At 43.7% G+C, this 19097-nt stretch overlaps 3 protein-coding genes and 1 pseudogene across 3 annotated transcripts; 2 read left to right on the top strand and 2 right to left on the bottom strand.

Annotated features, from left to right (window-relative positions):
* Positions 1 to 372: 372 nt before the first annotated feature.
* On the bottom strand, positions 373 to 2956 carry LOC117833184 (uncharacterized; annotated as a pseudogene).
* A 1946-nt stretch (positions 2957 to 4902) lies between these two features.
* Positions 4903 to 7123, top strand: LOC117834735 (protein LURP-one-related 8). The gene is made up of 2 exons (XM_034714260.2): positions 4903 to 5507; positions 6449 to 7123. Exons 1-2 carry the CDS (start codon positions 5244 to 5246, stop codon positions 6941 to 6943), a joined length of 759 nt encoding a protein of 252 aa, XP_034570151.1. The 5' UTR covers positions 4903 to 5243; the 3' UTR covers positions 6944 to 7123.
* A 1054-nt stretch (positions 7124 to 8177) lies between these two features.
* Positions 8178 to 10291, bottom strand: LOC117834736 (bifunctional bis(5'-adenosyl)-triphosphatase/adenylylsulfatase FHIT). The gene is made up of 4 exons (XM_034714261.2): positions 9982 to 10291; positions 9069 to 9215; positions 8826 to 8924; positions 8178 to 8740 (listed from the first exon to the last, which is right to left on the bottom strand). Exons 1-4 carry the CDS (start codon positions 10228 to 10230, stop codon positions 8624 to 8626), a joined length of 612 nt encoding a protein of 203 aa, XP_034570152.1. The 5' UTR covers positions 10231 to 10291; the 3' UTR covers positions 8178 to 8623.
* Positions 10292 to 17172: 6881 nt separating this feature from the next.
* Positions 17173 to 18384, top strand: LOC117866812 (protein LURP-one-related 8). Its single transcript, XM_034751095.2, has one exon. It carries the CDS (start codon positions 17499 to 17501, stop codon positions 18144 to 18146), a length of 648 nt encoding a protein of 215 aa, XP_034606986.1. The 5' UTR covers positions 17173 to 17498; the 3' UTR covers positions 18147 to 18384.
* Positions 18385 to 19097: the final 713 nt, after the last annotated feature.

A 19097-nucleotide genomic window follows, 5' to 3' on the forward strand; every position in this document is an offset into this window, starting at 1 on the left:
CGATGGTGATAGTGCTGGTGCTGTCTCCATCCTTGTGGGCGAGGGGTGTCCATATGGCACATCGTCATCATCGTCATGTGGCGGTGGGGGCGGCGAGGTCGATGTGGACCGCAACCATCAGAATGGGAATCCGACCTCATCGAACACCACGTGACGAGAGGTGAAGACACGTCACGTCGTTGGGTCATAGTAGCGGTATCCATGATGATCCGCTAGGTAGCTGAGGAAGATGCAGGCTGTGGATCGCGGGCTCAGCTTGTTCGCTGAAGTTGCCGTCAGGTTTTGGTAGCAGAGTGAGCTGAAGATGCGCAGTTCGGTGTAGGAGGGAGGGACGCTAAAGAGGATCTCGAACGACGTTGTAGTGCTGGTCGCTCAGCATGGTCGTATGTTGACGAGGAACGTGCTGGTGGTAAGGGCCTCCGCCCAGAAAGACGTTGGTGCGCCGCTATGGAGGAGCAGCATACGCATGCAGTCGTTGATCGTGCGGAGGATCCGTTCCACCTTCCCGTTCTGTTGCGAGGTATGTAGGTAGGAGAGCTGCAGCACGATACCGTGGGTAGCGAGGAAACTGCACATCACCGTGTTGTCGAACTCTCCGCCGTTATCGGTCTGCAAACTAACCAAGGCAACCCAAATTGCATATGGACATAAGCATGAAATAAACGATGGAGCGCTGGAACATCTAACTTATTGCGGACAGGGAATGTCCAGACGTAGTGAGTAAAATCATCCAGAAGAACACGATAGTATTTATAGTCGGAGTTGCTATGAACTGGAGATGTCCAGACGTAAGAATGCACAAGATGGAAATGAAAATATGTAACTGAATCAGAATCAGAGAATGGTTGTCGAACATGTTTGCCCAACTGACAGAAGTGGCAGACATGGGCAGTCGATTTATTACATTGGAAATTAAAAGTGCGCAAAATTTGAATCAAATAATTATTCCCTAGATGGCCCAAGCGTTGATGCTAGAGGTCAATAGAGTTGACCGACGCGTTGAGTGAAAGATTCCACGGCTGGAGTAACAGGTAAACCTCGCCGAAACTCTCTCATCGGAGCATCAACGTTCATGTGGGAATATCCTTGATAGAAAAGCCATTAGGGTCAAACTCAATGGATACAATATTGTCACGAGTAAGTTTGCGAACAAAGATAAGATTCTTGACAATGGAAGGAGAGATCAACACATTATTAAGGGAGAGAGACGAGGAGGATGTGGGAATGGTGGCAACAGCCGAGTGAGACATGGGCAGCTTGGCACCGTTTCCGATTGTAATTGAAATGGAAGGATGCAGAGCCCGTAGGGAGTGAAGGTTATTGGAGTTTGAAGCTATGTGGGAGGAGGCATCGGAGTTGCGGAACCACTCAGAGCTTGGTGGCGATTGGGTTGGAATGCCAGCAGACTGCAGGGCGACGAGGAGGGCGCTCTGGTCCCAGGCGTTCTGGGGCGCAGGCAGGAAGCTTAAAGATGCCTGCTGGGCCAACATCGCATTGTTGAGCTGGAATGGAGGACAAGGGCCTAGGACCCTAGTGCCAGGGGCTCTGAACGGCACGGACCAGGACTGCACGAGGCCAGTCCAAGGGTTGTAGTTGGCCGCCCAGTTGGGCGTGTTGATGGAGCACTGTTGTTGACCACCGCCGCCGCCGGGAGCCACGGCAGGGGCGTCGGAGGAACTCGACTTGGGCCGCTTCTTCTGCTTGGGTTTTGTTGGAGTATAAATGAATTGTCCACCTCTTCTCATCAGCTTAAGCTTTTGGATTGAACTAGTTGGTGCATGCAACTCAATATGGTATCAGGACCAGAGGTCTCAAGTTCGAATCCTGGCAGGTGCTATTAAATAAAATAATTGCAGCCCACTCCAATCTCAACGTATGCAGCCTAAGGGAGCCTACACGTGAGGGGAGTATTGGAGTATAAGTGAATTGCCCATCTTTCCTCATCAGTTTAAGCTTTTGGGTTAAACTGGTTGGTGCATGTAACTCAATATGGTATCAGAGCCAGAGATCTCGAGTTCGAATCCTGGCGGGCGCGATTAAATAAAATAATTGCAGCCCACTCCAATCTCCACGTATGCGGCCTGAGGGAGCCTACATGTGAGGGAGAGTGTTGGAGTATAAGTGAATTGCCCACCTCTTCTCATCAGCTTAAGTTTTTGGGTTAAACTAGTTAGTGCATGCAACTCAATAGGTTTGTACCATCCGCCAGATGAGGAGGATCCGTCAGACGAGGGGGTCGGCGCGGAGTTGGATCCACCATGGCTGACAAAGAGGGCATAGCCGTCGTCCTTCTTGGCATCGTGTTCGTCGTGGAGCTCCTCCATCAACAGGTATAAGCAGGCGCTCATAAATGTGTGCAGCAGAAATTTGTCGGCGATGATGGGCTTCAGGTGGTGGTACTTGGGGTTGAGGCCACAAAGGAGATTCAGCACCTGGCTAGGCTCCGACACGGGTTGGTCGACGTCGCGCAGCGCATCGGTGAAGTCTTGAGTTTGGTGTAGTATTGAGTGATGGACATGTCACCTTGGCGAATTTTGCGGAATTCAGCCTCGAGGTAGATGGCACGTTGCATCTCATTGTCGCGAAAGAGGCCCTCGACGTCAGTCCAGATAGTGAAGGCTGACGCGTGCGGCTTGTAGACGGTGTTGAAGACCGCCTTGTTCATGGTGGTGTAAATCCAATTCACGACACTGTGGTTGTTCATCACCAAGTCGCCGTCGCGCTGGGCGAGCGCCAGTGGTGAGTGGATGTGGTTGTCGAGGCCGAACTTGCCGAGCACGAAGTCGAAGATGCACCACCACTAGGTGTAGTTCAATTCCACCATGTCGAGGAGCACTGGAACATGTGACCGGATATTCACGGTCTGGACCACGAACGTCGGCGCAGGTTGAGGCGCAGCAGGGACAGTGGAAGCAAAGGGTGCAGAGGAATCAGAGGAGGTGGCTGGGGAGGCCATGAGAGTGGAAGTAGAGGTGGATGCGAAGGGATTCACAAGATCAGAACTTTCAATCACTAATACCATGAAGAGAGTGAGAACTCAAGATAGAATAAGAACCGCATCTTGTATTGATCATCTCATCATACATTTATACAAGCACAGTATGTCTAACAACTAGATCGAGTCCTACGAAAGCGAGCACAGCGAGCGGACGGCATGGCGAGCATGGGCGTGATCATGGCAAGCGTGGTGCCCGCCGCGTGTAGCCGTTGCGCGAGGCCGTTTCTCATGTAACTTGTGGGATTTCCATTCTATGAATGGAATGGGTGAAAAAATATCCGGCAGTTCATACAACCGATTGTTTGAAATTGAAAGGGAAGAAAAGAAACACGAACACGTACTTGATTGGTCTCCATGTGTATTGATTTGCATCTGGAAGAACCACAGTCCTCCAGCAAGAAAGAATTAGATGCAATATACAACAGGCATGTACTGAAAAAAAGAGAGTTCATGTTCAGTAGTGCATTCAAACTTGTGATAGTACAGTTTTCAATAGGTTCAATATGTAGCACACTTTAGTTTTATTTCAAAAAGGTGAATAATGGTAGGTAACGCGGTGCAGAACTCAACAAAATGTACAATAGAGTTGGCATCAAGGAAATGGAAATTCACGGCCAGCAGCCAGCAGGCTTTTCTGCAGAAACCTGCAGGTAGCGAATTTTTTTATTTTATATTTTTTTTATTTTAGTATTTTTCAAAAATATAAATCCTAATAAAAATTTAGAAACATGTACCGCCGTTTGAAACGGCTATAGTCAAATGAAACGGCGGAAGGTGCATTGTAGTAACCTTACCACCGGTTGAACTAGTGGAATCTCCCCACTCTCAGCAGTATACTTTTCTAAAAATCATAACTAATTCATATGAACTCGGATGGAGATAAACTTTATATAAAAATTGTAAATCTTGACGAGATCTATAACTCTGGGCAGCACACTTTTAAAAAATCATAACTAATTTATATGAACTCGGATGGAGATAAACTTTATATAAAAATTGTAGATTTCAACGAGATCTATAACTTTATAGTTCAAAATTTTTTCATTTGATATCATCTTGGTGCTCAAATAATCAACACAAGTTTCAGATTTAAAATTCAAATCGCTTACGTTGTACATATTTTAGATTCTCCTCTATGCCGATGACCACCGACCTATGTGGTGTTCAATGTGAACCGCACAAGGATGAATGGACGATAATTGGGAGAATTGAAACCTTGTAAATGTACATTGAGAATTTGAGATGCATATAAGTATTTGAAGATACCTTAACTTGCATGCGAGTTTTTACAATTTTGCTTTTGTGCTAATGAAATAGTTTTTATTTTAGTCATTTCCTTTCTTGAGATTGTTGCAAAATGATACACACGTCGCGTCAACACCACGGGTGTGTTGTAATCGTTTTGTTCACTCGAGGGGTGTTCGGATCCTGGAGCTAAAGTTTAGTCCGTGTCACATCGAATATTCGGAGGCTAATTAGGAGGACTAAATATGAGTTAATTATAAAACTAATTACACAGATGGAGGCTAAACGGCGAGACGAATCTATTAAGCCTAATTAATCTATCATTAGCAAATGGTTACTGTAGCAGCACATTGTCAAATCATGGACTAATTAGGCTTAATAGATTCGTCTCGCCGTTTAGCCTCCATCTGTGCAATAGGTTTTATAAATAGTCTATGTTTAATACTCCAAATTAGTATCTAAATATTCGATGTGACAGGGACTAAAGTTTAGCCCGGGGATCCAAACACCCCCTCGGATTCTTTCTCGAGGCTACAATACAAAGTACAAAACGATAGATCACGCGTATACGATACATGAGTGCTCCTGTTAGATGCTTACAAATATTGCAGTTGAAAAGAAAACCGGTATTTGAACACGTAGGGCAGAGTCGTACTCCGACGACCATTTGCACAAACAGATGCTTCCCATTTCGTCGCGGTCATTCTCAGATGCGTTATCCGGCATTGCAATGCAATGCAAGGTAGGCATTCAAGATTCATTTCAACAAAGCATCCGTTCACGTACGCCATGAAAATAAATTGTGAAAGCCACAGCTTTCAGAGTTTCAGACGCCTGCCTGCTCCCTCACGTCAAAACTCTACTCCCATCCTCTGCCGCCTCCTTTCTCCTCAGCTAGCTTGCATTTCCAAGCTCCAACCCACCCATCCATCTCTGATCTCTGTACCTCACGTTCTCGTTCCAGGGAGGAGACCCTTACTTCTCAGACCAGCAGCAAACCATGAGCAATAGAATACACCCGTCGGATGCCAGCCGCGGCGGCCGAGCTCGTCGGGCGGCGGCATCAGATCGCTGCCCGGCGGTGTACACGGTATGGAAGAGGTCCAGCATGGGGTTCCAGGGCACCGACGGCTTCTGCGTCTACGACGACGCTGGCAGGCTGGCGTTCCGTGTCGACAACTACTCCCGGCGGCGGAAGCTCTGCGCCGGCGAGCTGCTGCTCATGGATGGACAGGGCTCTCCGCTCCTCTCCCTCAGGCCACAGGTGATTACTTGCTACTACTTAACGTTTCTGCATAATCTAGGGCAGCAAATGACTTTCTGCTTGTTTTTTTTTTTGAAACGAGCCAGCAGGAGAGCTGCTGCTATATTAAAAAGAGAGGAAATTTTCTGCTTGTTTAGGACATGCATGCATTTTCCCTCAACTATAAAGAATCGGTTTCTGCTGCCTTGATATGAAGACCTCAAAAATAAAACAATTACTGGCAATACAGCAAAACAGACCCAGTGATTTTTCTTGAGGTTATCCTTTGCGGTGTTCTTTTCTTACTTGTTAATTAAATTCTTGGAAGCAACATAAAGTAATACCAAAAGTATACGAAATTCATTAGCAGTCCTTAAAGCTTGATCGAAGACTGGATCAAAGAATTATTTACAGTCAACATGTAGTGATCAATCACAAATGTCAATTTTATATTTTGCTATCTCCCTTAGTACTCACTGTCCCATTTATTTATTATTGTCCTCTCTCGGAATGTGACAGCGCCTTTGAGGCCGTCGTCAGAAGAAATGCATTTGCCCTAATTTTGTTTACTGGGTTAGTACCTCCACATTAATTCAAAGATTTGGTGACATGTGTGAAGATTTAGGATCAAACAAGTAGGACAAAATCCGAGGAAAATTAATGCCGTCGCCTACAAAAACAAGCAAACAAAATGCTTTCATAAGGAAAAAGAATCATATACAATGAGATCTTATTCTGTTGTTGCATATATATTGGTATCTTATTATTATTCTTACTATCATTGAAACCTTTTCTCTCTCCTTTTCTAAAAAGAATTCAAACCTTTTGTTGCAACTTGCAACAAGGCAAGCACAAGCATGATCCTAAACCGGTTTTTACTGTCCTTTCCGCAATTAGTTTTTGACTAAGCAAAACCACAGCTCCTAATCAGCGTAAAAACTGTTCTTTTTTCGTTGTAACAGCTTCTCAGCCTGCACGATCGCTGGAACTGCTACACAGCAACGGAAGAAGGCGGCGTCGACAAGAAGCCGTCTGCCTCGTCACAGCAGCAAGTGTTCACGATGAGCAGGTGTTCAGCTCTGAAGATCAGCGACGAAGCAGAGGTCCACATGTCAGCAGAAGGCACAGCTGCGTCGTCATCGTTATCTGGCCTTGGCTGCAAGCACCCGCAGGCCGCCGCTTCGGGCTACCGGATAGAGGGCTCCTTCTCCAGGAGGAGCTGCAAGATCCGTCATGGCAGCGACGGCAAGGAGGCGGCGCGGATAACGAGGAAGAACGCCGGCGTGGCGTCCAGGCCAGTGGCGACGCTCGGTGACGACGTGTTCAGCCTCGTCGTCCGGCCGGGTGTCGACGCGGCGACGATCATGGCTATCGTTGTTGTCATGGATAGGATCTGTCACAAACCGTACACGCCCATGGTGTGTTCTTCACAGCAGAGTTGTAGTGTAAAACCGTAGTTGTAGCAGTAGCGCAGAGGCAGCAAGGAGAAACGTTTACAAGATTTTGATTTGATACAGATACGCATGGTGTGGCCTCAGGATGCAAAGGACAGGGGAAAAAGACATGTATTTGCTAGTGCCTAGTGGAGGATACACCTGACAGCACCTACTTTATACTTATTCCAAGAACATTTTCAACGACACGTACCACAAACGCAATAGTCTCGCCACCACAGAAATGGCAGAAGCAACCACTTGTTGGCTATACGTGTCGCATGCTCCAGGGCAAGGACACAATTCAAACCAGAAATTGCTTGTTGCAGGTTACCTAGTGCACATGTATGTTTTCATCGCTACGATGATATCATGATACCATACTGCAAGTTCATGACACAGACCTAGACGAATTCAGAGTAATTCAAGTGCAGGGCATCCTATCATGATAGTGGGCAATGGCCTCCAGCAAGGGGAATCCCTTGAAACAAAGTTCAAAGTCCTGATACCAAGCAGAGCACAATGAAAAGGATGAAAGCGACTAAAGTTGATCAAATCCAAGATGCAAATCAGTGAAAGGGATATTTAAAATCTAACCAGTTACAAGAGATGCCTTCACCTATGCGTAAAGCAAGCCCCAAGTGTTAACATTCAAAGACTAAGCGAAACCAGTGACTTCTTGACATTCTTATCGCATCAGTTGGCATCTAAAACAATCAGCATGAGTTTCAAACAGAACATCTGGGTTGTCAAGAACTTACAATCAGAACCATCAGCATGGGGCCATGGAATAAAATTTTAACCAAGTCAGCGAGAGATCGTCAGAATTCTTGCATCCACGAATTAGCTTAACTTTTGATGTTTCCGCAGAAGCACCATGCTAATAAGCAACTTATTCAGTGAAAAGGTCACTGCCGGCCAAGATTCTCCAAAGCACAAACATAATGGAGAGTCGGCACTAGGAATAAAACTTCAGCATACGTCAGAATGCTAGGCAACCTGATTCGTTTCAGACGTGAAGCATACTGAAGACAGAAATTTTCAGTAAAAGGAATGATGGGGCAGATCTAACTACATAATAACAATATACTTAGAAGTAGAGTGAACAGAATATTGCCTTTGAAAAATTTGATGGGTGTAGGCAATCTCAATTCGTGAACTATAGATATGCAGTGCAAGGTTATATGATTCTGTAAGATACCATACATTTTCTACTTAACCCTGAAGTATAAATTTCCCTTTTTGGTAGGGTGTGGGCTTCAGAAAATGATTTAGCCAAAGTAATAAATGACATAGTAGTTTTGTACACTAATTGTGATTTGTGAGTCTTAGTCTACATCCAATCCCTAACGGCTGTCTAGATTTGATAACAGAAAATGGTACCTCCTCTCTTACAGTTACACAAAGAAAAGATTTGTAGTAAAGGCATACTTCCAACAAACAGCTGATCCTCCTCACTCCTCAGTACACAAAAACTAGTTTCTAATCTAAAAGGTTTGCCAGTAAGAATGCAGTCCTTAGACAAGATGACCATTTCTCCATCTTACATAACATGCCACCATTCCAGTTCGCACCACTGGACACCATCACCATGTCACTGCAATGATAACTGAATCCCGACAATGGAGAACAAGAAGTAGCAAGACTTATTCATGGCAAACAGGCAGCTCAACTTAGAAACCAACTCCTACACTAGATGTCATTCTAGGAGAAAAGAGCACGGTACTCATTGGCCTCATGAGCCATTTCTTCCATGCTTCTATCTTTCCTCTCAATGTCCAGGTCAAGCTTCTCCTTCAATTCTTTCTCTTTCACATCAATCTATTATACCAAGGAAAAGGGTAAGCTTTATTTGATCAGACATCATAATAAAATAACATGATTGATAGAAAACTATGCCACTTACCGCATCATATATTTCATCATTTTTCTCAAAATCCCCTTTCTTCCTCGGCATGACATGAATGTGGACATGTGGAACTGTTTGGCCAGCTTCAGGACCATCCTGATAAGTAATATCACTTGTTAATAAGCAACTTCATGTATGTCAGCATAGAATATAACAACTAAGAAGTCCATAACAAATTTGGGTTATTAGTATTGAAAGGATGAGCACACTACAACAATAAAATTGAAGCGCAGACTACACCTGAATAGCAAAGGTAAGTGAAGATGCTTTATGGTACTGCTCAAGACGTACACCGACTTCCTTTGCAGTAACCCATAAGTCGCTTGTCTCATCAGAACTGAGATCAGCGAATCTTTTCACTTCACGCTTGGGGCACACAAGAACATGTATGTATTGTCAAGGAAAAAATGATATATAGAACAACACATTTTTGTCAATATGTGATGTATCAAACTTTGAGCGAAATAAGTTTATTCTGGTGGGGTTATGAGTTATGACAGCTTTGCACCAGATGACAACACAAAGAAAATAGATTCGCAGCTCCAATTCCACAGCCACAATAAACCGCCCAAATCTAACTTCCAAGAAAGCACAGAAGCCGCTTTGCTGAATAAAAGGATATGACCTGCATAAGAAAGATTTGTCTGGTTAAGAAAAAGCTGCAGAGCACAAACTGGTAAAAAAGAAATGCGATGTGGTGGCATGGTTTGAAGCTTTACAAAGCTTGAATGCAACGCCCACGACAAGCACTACTCAGTAGTTAGATTGAATCAAGTAGCATCCGCTTGCAGGGAACTTAGTTCAAATTCCCAGCCAAGCATAAGACATTGCCCATATTCCTAGCCTACCGAAACAACCCGTAATGGTACGATGGTACACTGGTGCCTGGATGAATTTATTATTAGGACAGAAATGGCTCTCAACACAAAATCTTTATTTAGCATTTGGAACTCGCTGTTTGATCAATGTAACTTTCATCAGCCACATTTCCGCAAGAAAGCTGGAATTTTTTCCCCCTTTCTCTCGCGATGACTAATGTTATAGCAACCACAAACCAAAAATGATTGATATGGCGGAGTGGCGGCGGGTACAGCAGGCAAGCAAAGCATCGGCAAAGGCGAAGTGAAAAGAGGGAAGGGAATAACAGTATAATACCCGGGAGGAGGGGGCGGAGGTTGACCATGGCGTAGGAGAGGGGCGTGGCATAGAAGACCTCCCTGGCGTCGATCTTGTAGGGCCCGAACTTGTAGGAGGCCTCCATCCCCGGCGGCGGCTGAAGCGGGGGGGAGGAAGAGGAGGAGACGGCGCGCGGGTGGGGTAGGCGGCGAAGGAAGCGAGGAGGCGTAGCGAGTGAGAGTGGGAGGACGGCACGCGAGCGCAGCACGGAGAAACCACCAAGCATCTGGATGGAAGCGCTGTCGGCGACGGAGACGGAGAGGAAAGCAAGGGTGCCGGCAAAGGACAGGAGGGCACAGTTGTGGGCTTTGAAAAGGGTTGGGCCTCGACTTAGAGGCCCACTCGCGCGCTTTTCTGCTGGCAGCCAGCTTTTATGCTTGGGCTGACCAGAGGCTGCCTGCAGTGCCCGCCGCGGCCCGCCTCTATGTAAATTTGCAGCCCAAGCATTGCAGGACGATGCATCCGTTGACTTGCTGCTAAAATCATGCAAGCTCAAAAGTGATTACCATATTGCTGCAAAGAAGGAACTAGATTGACTTTGTGATCGCAACGAAGTCAATCTAGATAGCTAGGGTAGTGGCATGATGATTCACGATGCGACATCGATCCGCTAACTGGAGGCATGCATGCAAAGAAAGGCAAGCTTCACTGATGGTTTGTTAGGTTAACATTATCCAAGTTGCAGTGATTTATGATGGTAGTGCATGCCGCGTCGGTTTTCCATTGGATCGTGGATTAATTTTGACATGACACATACGAGAAGCACTATATATAGTTGCATGCATGGGATTGTGCGATATGGAATGGAAGTGTAGGTCAAGGTGAAGTAGTCAACAGTTAGCAGCAATCCATCAGGAACTGGCTGCGATAAAATTAAAAAGATTATCCCAGGGAAGCTTTTGTAGGCCCCTAGTCTAGCACTTGGATGCTCGGAAGGTTTTTCTATTCCTTTCTGGATAGGTTTTTTTTTTCGACTATGGGTTGCTAATTACTCCACGAAGCAACGAAATTACAGACCAAGTTTCGAGAAAAAAAAAAAGAGGAGTCTACTTAGATACTCCAGGAAGCGCAGCACAAAGGGCCTACCCCCCGGAGGTACAAGAGTTTAACTAGAGAAAGTAAAGTAGATGCTCTCATAGCCCAACAACAGACCAACAACAGCAATAAAAAGAAAAGAAACTGTCGACTCCCAAATGCATTGCACTGCACAAACAGCTTCCTTCAAAAGAGAACATCTGCATGACTTGTCTACCATCAGTTGGGGAGCTTCAAATCCACGAAGCTTTTTTGGCCTTCATCTACTGAATCAACACCACCCCATCATCTTCAGGTGTGGCCTCCTGTGGATGGAAGTGGAGTGCCGCCGCCTTAAGTGCTTCAGCTCCCGCTGCCAGGTCTCCCTTGTCTTCTGGCTTTAGCAGTCCTGCCCAGTATGACAAAAAAGAAGCAGCTAAACATATAATCCCGGTAGGAGATCTACACTGTTTTGCTTCAAAGAACACTTTGTTTCTGGAAATCCATATTGCCCAAAATACAGCCGACAACCCAACCATATGAAATTGTTGAGCCCGGGGTAGAATGCTTTTTACCCAAACCCAATATTGATCAACAGAAATTGGTCTACAATTACCACCTAAAACCATAGCAATTAAGCTCCAAACATATCTGGCTAAGGGACAATCAAAAAAGAGATGAGGGATATCTTCATTTGCAGAGCAAAAGCTGCATCTTTTATCCCCCTGCCAGTTTCTTTTGCACAAGTTATCTTTGGTTAAGATGGCACTATTCTGCACCAGTCACATAAACACTTTAATTTTCAGGGGAAGTTTTGCCTTCCAGATTCTTTTATGAGGGTTATCTATCTCAGAGCTGCACAAATGGTTGTACAGAGATTTTACAGTAAAAGCACCAGATTTCTCCCATATCCACCTGGGAGTTCTTTTTCATTTGATAAGTCACACCCTAACAGAATGTCTCTTAATCTTCCGTGATTTGTTTGATCTATTTCATTCAACCACCTTCTGGATAGGTGAAGCGTTGACCCATGCATTTCCCCCTTGTGGTGCTCTATATATAGTTTATTTGCAAATCAAAGCAAAATGCAGCAGTACATGTACATGTCTCCTCACTGTTGCAGCAAGAGCTACCTTAGCTCCTCCCCAATTGTCTTCAGTCAGATGAGACAAACTTTAGAAGAAAATCATTGGTGCTGAAGTTCAGATGTCATTTTCACGCGCAAACCAGAAAAAAAATACAACTTTATTTGAGCATATGGATTGGAGACCGAATTTCGCTTACTAGTCCATCAACCCGTGCTCCCGCATGGGCTAATATTTTTAAAAGCTATTGTATTTAAAAATTATTTAGAAATTAAACTCTAGCTAATAATCAAAATTGTTTAATTACTACTCTCTTATTTTTCAATACTTCAACATAATACTTATATAGATATGTACCTATCTTTATCCAATTGTGATTGATTTTGAATTAATAATTACTCTATGCACTTTTTCATCCATATTCATACTTTTTCTATTTTGTATCACACCTCCAATCCTCCATACATTATGTTTACCATACAAATCAATATTTTTCATCGATTCCTCACATACTTGTATAAATGGTCTAAATGGTGGCACTCATCATGTGTATATACTTTAACTTAGTATTTTTATATTAACAATGACATAAATAGGTAATTTAGAATCATATATTAGTTTACTTTTTGACATTTCTGTATGATGCACATGAAGATAATTAGATTAAGATTTAGGTGTTTACTTTAGGTTATTTTTAATAACGACATTCGTGGGTAACATAAATAAAATTTTTGAATGACATTTTAAGTTATGCTTTATAATGATGTGTATTAATAAATTGGATGAATATTATGGGGTTACTTTAGATTTATTTTTATAATAGCTGAGCTCGATAATTTAGATATAGGTTTAGAGTTCATTTTTGAATATTTTCACAATGACAGTGGTGGGTAACTTTTTAGAAAATATAATAGATCAATGGCTATGATTATTAGAGTTTACAAGATTGGTGTTTGATATTTTTTAATTTTTATAAGAATTTGTCTCTTTTTTTCTAGCTTGTCTCGTGGTTAGAAAATATAATAGATCTCTTTTTTCTAGCTTGTCTCGTGGGAACTAATGCAGAGTCTCCAATGGAACAAAATAAGACTACATTGCTACAAAACTATTACCATAAGCTACCTCTCGTTTGTTAAATATTCAAATATAATACTTATGTAGATATATACTTAATATCTTCATCTAATTATGATAGATTTTAGTTAGTAATTACTCTATAATATTTTCATCCACATTTATAATCTTTAACTTTTCACTTTGCATCGCAGGTATGCGCTTGAATTTGTTTAATGAACCCTAATTTTGAGATACAATTTTAGCATAGAAATTTATATTCTCATCATTTTATATCCTTATAAATGGTGACACACATCATACGTACAGACCTTAATTATTATATCGTATACCAATAGTGTAAGATATAGACGATTTAGAATCATATATTGTTGTATATTTTTAATTAAGGTTATTTGATTAAAACGTAGGGTTACCTCATGTTATTTTTAATAATGGCATGTGTGGGTAATATAGATGCAAATTTAATGGGTTACTTTAAGTAATAGTGGTAGGCAATTCAGTTGCAAATTAGGGGGTTATTTTAAATATTATTTATAATGGTATAAGTGGGTAATTTTGATGAAGATTAAGGGGTTACTTTAGTTTATTTTATATAATGGCAGAGGTGGGTAATTTATATATAGATTTAGGGGGTTACTTTAGGCTATTTTCATAATGGCGTAAGTGGGTAATTTTTTAAAAAACATAATAGATTTAATGGCTATGATGATTTGAATTTATCAATTGATGGTTGGATGTTTTGCTTTTTTGTGAGAATTTTTAGGATTTCTCTCTTTTTCTAGGGTGTCCACCTAGGAATCCTAGGTGGCTTCACCTGGAGGCTTCAAAAGGAGCCTCCAATTAGTAATAGTAAGATTAGTGATGAAGCATGTTCAAATTAATTGGAATGTCCTGTGAATACAAGCAGAGAATAGTATCATTGCATTACATTCAGAAAACTGTGGGCATTACACTGCTGCAGATGGTGCTTGTTTGGATGCTGCGCTGTGACAGTGATTGCAGCGTCGTTGGCCGTCAGCTAGCTCAGCTGTGTTCCCTGCCAATTTTACATGCCGCGTGCCTGTCTCTATTGTTGTCCTACATGTGGGTGTCCGCCTGCAAAACATGCGAGATCAGGCCTGTGCCTGTCCATGGTAAGAAATTCCACAATCTCCTAGGAGTTGCATGTTTTCCGTAGTCGTGCCCTTTTTTCTTTTTGAACATTATAGTCGTGCCCATGCATGACATAGTTTTTGACAAGGTAAGTAACACTGTACGCGAACTGCTAGCTCCCACAGATATAGCCCCCTCATGGAACGCAGCAGAAGACGATGATGACAAGATTCGACATGCAGGTAATCTGTAGCTCTGCAAATAACAGTAAGCTGGACGGGGGACAAGTACGAACCGTGCAAACTAATCTCTTGTAACCTTTTGTGTTCTAATGATCTTCGTCCAGGTTCTGAGAAACGATATGATGATCACACTACGTACTGTACTTGGCAGGTTCATGTGATCGATCAGTGTGCTAATCTGTTCACTGCTTGCAGACAAGAGATTAAGCCATGTTTGCTTACAAGGGAACAAAGTGTCACAGCAAGTGTCAAATTAACTAGCTAGCAGACAACGTAAATCGTGCTCCTGTACATCAGATCGAGGCAGCTTCTATTCGATGTACGTAGGAGTACATGCATGTAACGATAGAATGGATCGTCGGAGGATGGATCGGAAGGCTAGGAAGTATATTTAACCTGGAAATGTGTAGCCACCCCAGGCCCCGGTCTCGATTATATCCACCGATACACATCCTCTTCTTCTTCTTTTTTTTTACACGACGGCGCAGAGTACCTTGTACTCCCAACTCAAGTCTCCATAAGTTGCAGTGCAAGGGAGCTGCATGCATCATGCATGTTAGATTTCAATTTGCATGGGCGTAGAACACAATATTCTCACAAATAATAAGGCAATGACGTACTCAAAATTTTGTTTTAGAAATCTTAAGAACTTATGCGTGTTTATAATGAATTTCCAAGAAAAAATTATTTTTTTTATTATCCGATTTCACCCGAGAACAAACCTAAACTTTATCATATTTTCATGAGAGAGTTACACCCAAAATTTGTTTCAAGTGCCCGATATATATATAGGAGCAGCATCTGAATGTCTTCAAAGATTCATCCTTGAACAGTATAATACTCTTATCTGAATTGTAGCAGTTAGGCTAGCAAGACCTTTTCTGTGGCTGATTGGTTTGCTCAAACATTCTTTAAAAACACTGGATAATATTTTTAGCTAAGACCAACATATGCATCCATATCCAGAGAAGAAAGTAGAACAATCACCAATTAATCGTGGAAAAGATAATAGTAATAATGGAAGTAAAAAAATGACCATTAATCATTGTAGAGCAAAACCTTTTCCTTCTAGGTGCAATGCATGCCCTGATTGATGCCCATGTCTTCAGTTGCTATGCATCATCAGCAAAATAAGGATGTCCACAATATATAGGTAAACAGTATATATATATGTATATATATATTATATATATCTATAAAATTGGTACAGGCCACCGGATCAGCAGGGAATTATTCAAACATGAATGCATGACAGACTATCTGTGTATACTATATTGCACAAGTTGTACCTTGTGCCCAGATGGACCTAGCTTGGTGCATTCATATGCAAGCTGATGATCGAAAAGCAATCCAAGAAAAAAAAAAAGGAAGGAAAATAAAAGTACAGAGAGGGAATTAGAATGAAACTGTAACGTTTCCAACTAAACACATCCTAACTATATGTGATGGTTAATAGGAACCAAAAGAAAGGACGACTCTTGGTAATCATACACGCGTCACTGAAGACCCAGGAGAAAGCTCAAAGTAGCATCAATTTTCCTTGACCAAATTAAAAGTTAATACAGGGGATGATCTGCGAGTGCTACAAAACAAAAGGGATCGAGCTGCCACCTTGAACACATTTTTCTTATCTTTTCTGGACTCCAGCCCCTTGCTATGTACAGGAGATGCCAAATTCTCATGTTCTTAGCCACATGCATCATAGGATGTAGATGTTAGGATACCTTTTCTATTCCATCATCATCTGAAAAAGGAAAATCAATTTATTTCTGATTAATACCACTCTAGAAAACCAACATGTATGGATATTATACATACTCATAGGGGTAAATTGTATAAGCGAAACATTTAGCAAAATTAACTGACTATACGAAATATTGGAAAACTGACATGCAAGCTAGGAGGGTTTTTTTTTTTACAACATACACGCATGTTAATGCTTGCACTCTAGCATATTCATAGACTTTTTGCCTAACCTCCGGTGCAAGTCGACATATCACAATCGAATCCTTACCCGACCTTAAGATTTGTCGGCTCAACCTCTTATAGTTGTAGTCTCGTAGACACTTGTAAAGGTAAAATATACACGTGTGCATTCGTATTGGTGAGTGTCCATGTGTGTATGAAAGCGCATGTGTCTATGCTATGTTTTGCATAAGGAGGAACGAATCTCAAAAGTCATGACCTATTCGATCATGAAAAGGTAAAAAGGTATATATGTGATAGTATCACTGCACAAGCAGTACCCATAAGAAGATGAGACCGTGTTGTTGATTCGGATGGCAACAACTTTAGTCTCTCCGTACCATTTCCGCTATCTCAAACTTTCTTCGTTGCTTTTATATTTGCCGACCATTGTCAATGGAGGGAGAATAACTTTGCATTGCAGCTTCGGTGACGGAAGTGGATTAACAGGTCGGAATGAGGTGTTGGGCGGCGAGGAATAAGTTCTTCCACCGAAAATGCCCAGCTATCAATTGTCTCTAGCTAGCTAGTTTACGAATATCCTGATTCCTGCACGTAGACTACACGCCTGATGAATTGAAAACCGGTTTGGAAAATTGAAGAGCAGATGAACAAATATTTATATTTCGATCACATGCAGCGGCTTGACAAGTTCCCAGGATAAGGATTCTTAAGATTTCCAAGCTGCTGAGGTCTACACATCACACCTTTCCCCATGCGCTGAGGTCGTCAGCAAAAGATCACTTTTGAGCAGAGCAGCAACCACGCCCAGTCCCCGTCCAAGAGCAGAGCAGAGGCCAGCACATGCGACGCGATCCCCGCCGTCTCCTCCGCGTCCGCTCAGCTAGCCGCCCACGCACCCGGACCAGCCGTGCCGGTATAAATTCCCCACCCCTCTCGCCGCCATCTTCCCCCACCTCAAATCAATCAATCCCAAGCTCCAGCTCCAAGCGCAACAACGCACAGCTAGCCTACTGCTTCCGTCTTCCTCCATAGCAAGACCAGAGCAGAGGAGAGCCATGGCCAAGGTGCACCCCAACGGCGCCGTCGCGCTAGAGCCAACAATAAGCAGCGGAGCGGCAGCCGAGGAACAACCGCCGGCGGTGCTGACGGTGTGGCGCAAGTCGCTGCTCTTCAACTGCGACGGCTTCACCGTCTTCGACGCCAAGGGCGACCTCGCCTTCCGCGTCGACTGCTATGGCTCCAGCCGCCGCCGCGCCGAGGTCGTCCTCATGGACGTCGCGGGGAAGCCGCTCCTCACCGTCCGCCGCAAGAGGCTCAGCCTCCTCGGGGAGCACTGGGTCATCTACGACGGCGACGCCGCGGAACACAAATCATCCAAGCCGCTCCTCTCCGTCCGGCGCCACGTCAGCCTCCGCGCCTCCAGCAAGACGCTGGCGCACGTCACGCCCGTGGCCTCCAGCACCTCGGCGTTCGTGGTGGAGGGCTCCTACGGGCGGCGTGCCTGCGCCGTGCGCGACTCGCGCGGGGACGCGGTGGCGGAGGTCCGCCGGAAGGAGTCGGTGGGCGACGACGTGTTCCGGCTGGTGGCGAACCCGCGCCTGGGCGCGCCGCTGGCCGTGGGGCTCGTCATCGCCCTCGACGAGATGTTCGCCAGCGGCCGTGGCTCGCCGCGGTCACTGCTGCGCAGGACATGGTCGGCGTAGCTAGCTAGAAACGCCGAAGCCAAGGGTAGGCCAGGGCCACTTCTCCACCTGACGCAATATGTACAGACCCGATCGATTGTTAGCGGCATGCAGCAGAGTTTTAGCGTGCTGGCTGCTACTGCAGAGGGCCTATAGCCTATAGCTAGTGTGCGCATCACATCCATTCATCGGCACAAGTGTTGCTCTTTCCAAACAATGTGCAAAATTGATGCAATGAAACATGCGAATCGGTTAACTAGTTTTGTTTTTGCAAAATAAACTGAAAAGTACTGATAAGAATGCAATGAACTGAAGAAGGTGAACGAAGCAAGAAGAACACGTTGACACTGAACTGGGTAGATGAAGTAGAAATCTCTGGATTGTTGAGTTGATCGAGATCTCCCAAAGGATCGGAGGCTCTGGAGAATTAATTGGTTCTTCATTTTCAGGCTACTGGGCTATAGCATCTTTTTTTCCTTTATCTAAAAATACGAGAGACGTACGACAGGTCACGGGTCATGGTAACCCATTCCATTGACAGTAGTAACCCATGGAGCTAGCTTGGATTTGATATACATGCCAAATGCTGCTTGTAGCTACTTGTGCATCAAGAGTCAACAGGTGCTTTGCAACCCCAACCCGTGATAAAAAAAAAGATTTATTTAATTAGCATGGAATTGGATGCTCAGGGGTTCTTAATTATTTTCTATTCATGCATCTGTGCTGACTTCGTTAATCTCAAGGTCTACCGACTCAATCTCACGGACCGGATGAGTGTGTGTGTCTTTGGTGCATAGTATATAGGAATAGTATCCCATTGCTTTTAGTTATCATCGACAACATGTGATGATAACAAGTCAGCACAGAGAGGGGAAAGAGTTTAAATTACCTCGATCAGTTCCGAAGAATGTACCCATAATTTATGGATATCTCCTCTGAAGAGTTCTATACATGGCTATCCGGATCAATCAT

Source organism: Setaria viridis, chromosome 8 (genome assembly GCF_005286985.2).
Source record: "Setaria viridis chromosome 8, Setaria_viridis_v4.0, whole genome shotgun sequence".
NCBI classification, from domain to species: Eukaryota; Viridiplantae; Streptophyta; class Magnoliopsida; order Poales; family Poaceae; genus Setaria; species Setaria viridis.